This window comes from Etheostoma spectabile, chromosome 17 (genome assembly GCF_008692095.1).
Source record: "Etheostoma spectabile isolate EspeVRDwgs_2016 chromosome 17, UIUC_Espe_1.0, whole genome shotgun sequence".
Taxonomy (NCBI): Eukaryota; Metazoa; Chordata; class Actinopteri; order Perciformes; family Percidae; genus Etheostoma; species Etheostoma spectabile.
Genome location: NC_045749.1, coordinates 15,108,498 through 15,110,995, shown reverse-complemented (window position 1 = coordinate 15,110,995; position 2,498 = coordinate 15,108,498). Strand labels below are relative to the sequence as shown.

At 38.4% G+C, this 2,498-nt stretch overlaps 1 protein-coding gene across 2 annotated transcripts in view; it reads right to left on the bottom strand.

The window, feature by feature from the left end:
• LOC116704893 (collagen alpha-1(XIX) chain) overlaps positions 1 to 2,498 on the bottom strand; it is a 92,826-nt gene that overhangs the window by 31,254 nt on the left and 59,074 nt on the right. For both annotated transcript variants that reach the window (XM_032540648.1, XM_032540649.1), the window contains exons 19-20: positions 453 to 491; positions 285 to 329 (exon numbers count right to left, since the gene is read on the bottom strand). In XM_032540648.1, coding sequence (XP_032396539.1) covers positions 285 to 329; positions 453 to 491 — 84 coding nt within the window. The remainder of the gene's footprint in view (positions 1 to 284; positions 330 to 452; positions 492 to 2,498) is intronic.

Genomic DNA, 2,498 nt, shown 5'->3' with positions numbered 1-2,498 from the left:
GTCTTTTGATGTTCGGTCAATAGCTGCATAAGTGGCCTTTCTAATCTGCTTGCCTCAAGGAGATGCATCTGTTGTTTTGCGGTCCTTGAAACAATTGCACCACAATTTATTCTGTGCTCCACCTCTGTGCAGCACAAAGACAACATCAAACTAATCTGAATGTCAACACTGCTTTTGTTGATGTTAAATCAATTTTACGCTGTAGTATTGCATTGAAAACTAATACTGACTTTCTTATGGTTTTATTGTCTTTACGGAGAAATAACAATGAGGGAAATAATTACCTCATCTCCCTTTTCTCCCTTTTGTGTCTTCTCCGTCATTGCATCCTCAAACAAAAAAGAAAACAGACCACTTCAGATTCTGGCTTAGGTGAACCTGTAAGTGTACAAGAGGAACAACAGGTACTGTGCATAAACATTTCAGGTGTTGTGATAAAAACAGCTGCTTACAGTTTCAGAGAGCTGTCTCAATCCATGAGCTGTCATCACCTAGAAGTAATGAAAAAGACACAGTGTTCCCTAAACAGTCACCACTGATACTGCTACTCCAGGTGAAGAGGAGAAAAGTCCACATTCATTTCTAAATCAAAGCAGCAATTACTGGGAATCAAAGTGTTTTACAGAGTTTACAGACTTGATCCTCATATCATTCTTTGTACAGGTTACACATCAAATCAAAGACCTGACATTAACATCGCAACTGTTTAGAACGAGATCTGATAGCACTTAATCAAATAAGAATATAGGTGTAAATCCTACCCAGGAAACATTGAAGATTAATTGCTCTCCAAAAGCCAAACAATCAATTTTTTGATTTTAAAAGGAACAATTCCAAAGAAATGTAATCCGGAACTACTGACATAAGTGACCACATCCAGTGTATATATATATATGCAAAAACATTTTTGATCCACACATCTATAAACAGAACATTAAGTCCAGCGTTTTGACTTTTTTTGACTGCACAAAAGGTTTCAAACGCAAGGCCAATGTTAAAAGCCACATGTATTAAAAACTGAGCAAAGCAATCTCAGAACAAATCTAATTATCTATCTATCTATCTATAATCATCAGAACTCATTACATTTTAATGACTTTAGCCCTTTGTGCTGTGTTAACCACATGTTTCACCCAATATGCAGTTATAACCAGTCTTGGGTGGTTTTTGCATAATATTAAAAGAAACGAGAGACAATGGAAGCAATCTTGAAATTAAATGACATATCCAGATAGGGGAAATTGTGGTGACCCCGCGGCACTTCCATTTTGGAAGAATGTGCCTGTTGAGATCAATGGTTATTTTCCTTTTTTGTGTCCAGCTGTGCAAGTGTCCTTGTTTCTGGACTAATTTTTGTCAGTGAGCCCTTTGAGAGTGCTACTGTGATTAGGGCTGTACAAATAAAATTGACATGAAGCTGTCCTTCAGCAGCAATGGTCAAAATAACCTTTAGTAAGGAAGTGAATCCCCTACTGCCCCACTGGAGTGTCTGCATAATCAGTCAACCTTCAACCCGCAGTCACTCACTAAAGCAGGTGCGGTGTCTCAGTTCCATCAGTACCAGATCAGAAATGTCTGCCACACTGCAAAAAACCTTTTACTCAACATACCTTGGAATAACAGATTCAGTTTAATATATTATAAAACTCTATTGTAAAACTCTATTGTAAAGCAATACTGGCAGCAATAAAAACAGGACAGCCTCAGAGCTGAAAATACTGTTTTGCCACTTTAAAGGCGTCGGGGGAAGTGATGGCCGTGCATGCCTGTAAGCACACTGCTCCGCCCCGTCACTAATAAACAGAGGCGCAAGAAGGTTTATGAAGGGAGGGTAATGATCCAAACCCTTACTTCTGCTGTGTAAGGGAAATCAATGTTTAACTGCCAAAATCATTTGCCACAGGAAAGCAGAGAGCACAGACAGAGACTGGTACTAAATATTCAAACAGCCTCATTTATCAAATGACTAATGTTTTCCCCTCTGCTGTGTGCTATAGTACTGTATACATCTCCTACGTCTATCCTGGGTGGCCCATACCTCAATATACAACAATGAACACAGCTGACTATTTCAATGTGGATATAACATTTCTTTATCTTGCCCCTGGTTGAAATGAAATTTAGGGAAATTTTATTCAAAAATAAAAGCGTGTTTTGAATGGCTATTAAAACCGCCTACATTGATACTGATATCTATTCTTATTAAGGGAGTATACTTTGTTGGTAAAACCAGTGAAACCCGCGGAGGGTGAGCGATATTTGTGCTCTATATAATTAAGCTGTCAAATTTCCATATGAATCGCTTGCTAACAAGCAGTGATGAGAATTAGAGCCATCAAACTTTGTTTCCAAGCTCGTGTCTAGAGGGTAAATAGGCAGTGAGTCTTTAGGACCAAGCCCATTAGAACAGAGTCATCTAAATGTCAAACCCCTCACTTTGTTATACGTGGGCTCTAACTCCATTTTTTCATTTGACGTTTTTAGACTTTCATTTCTTT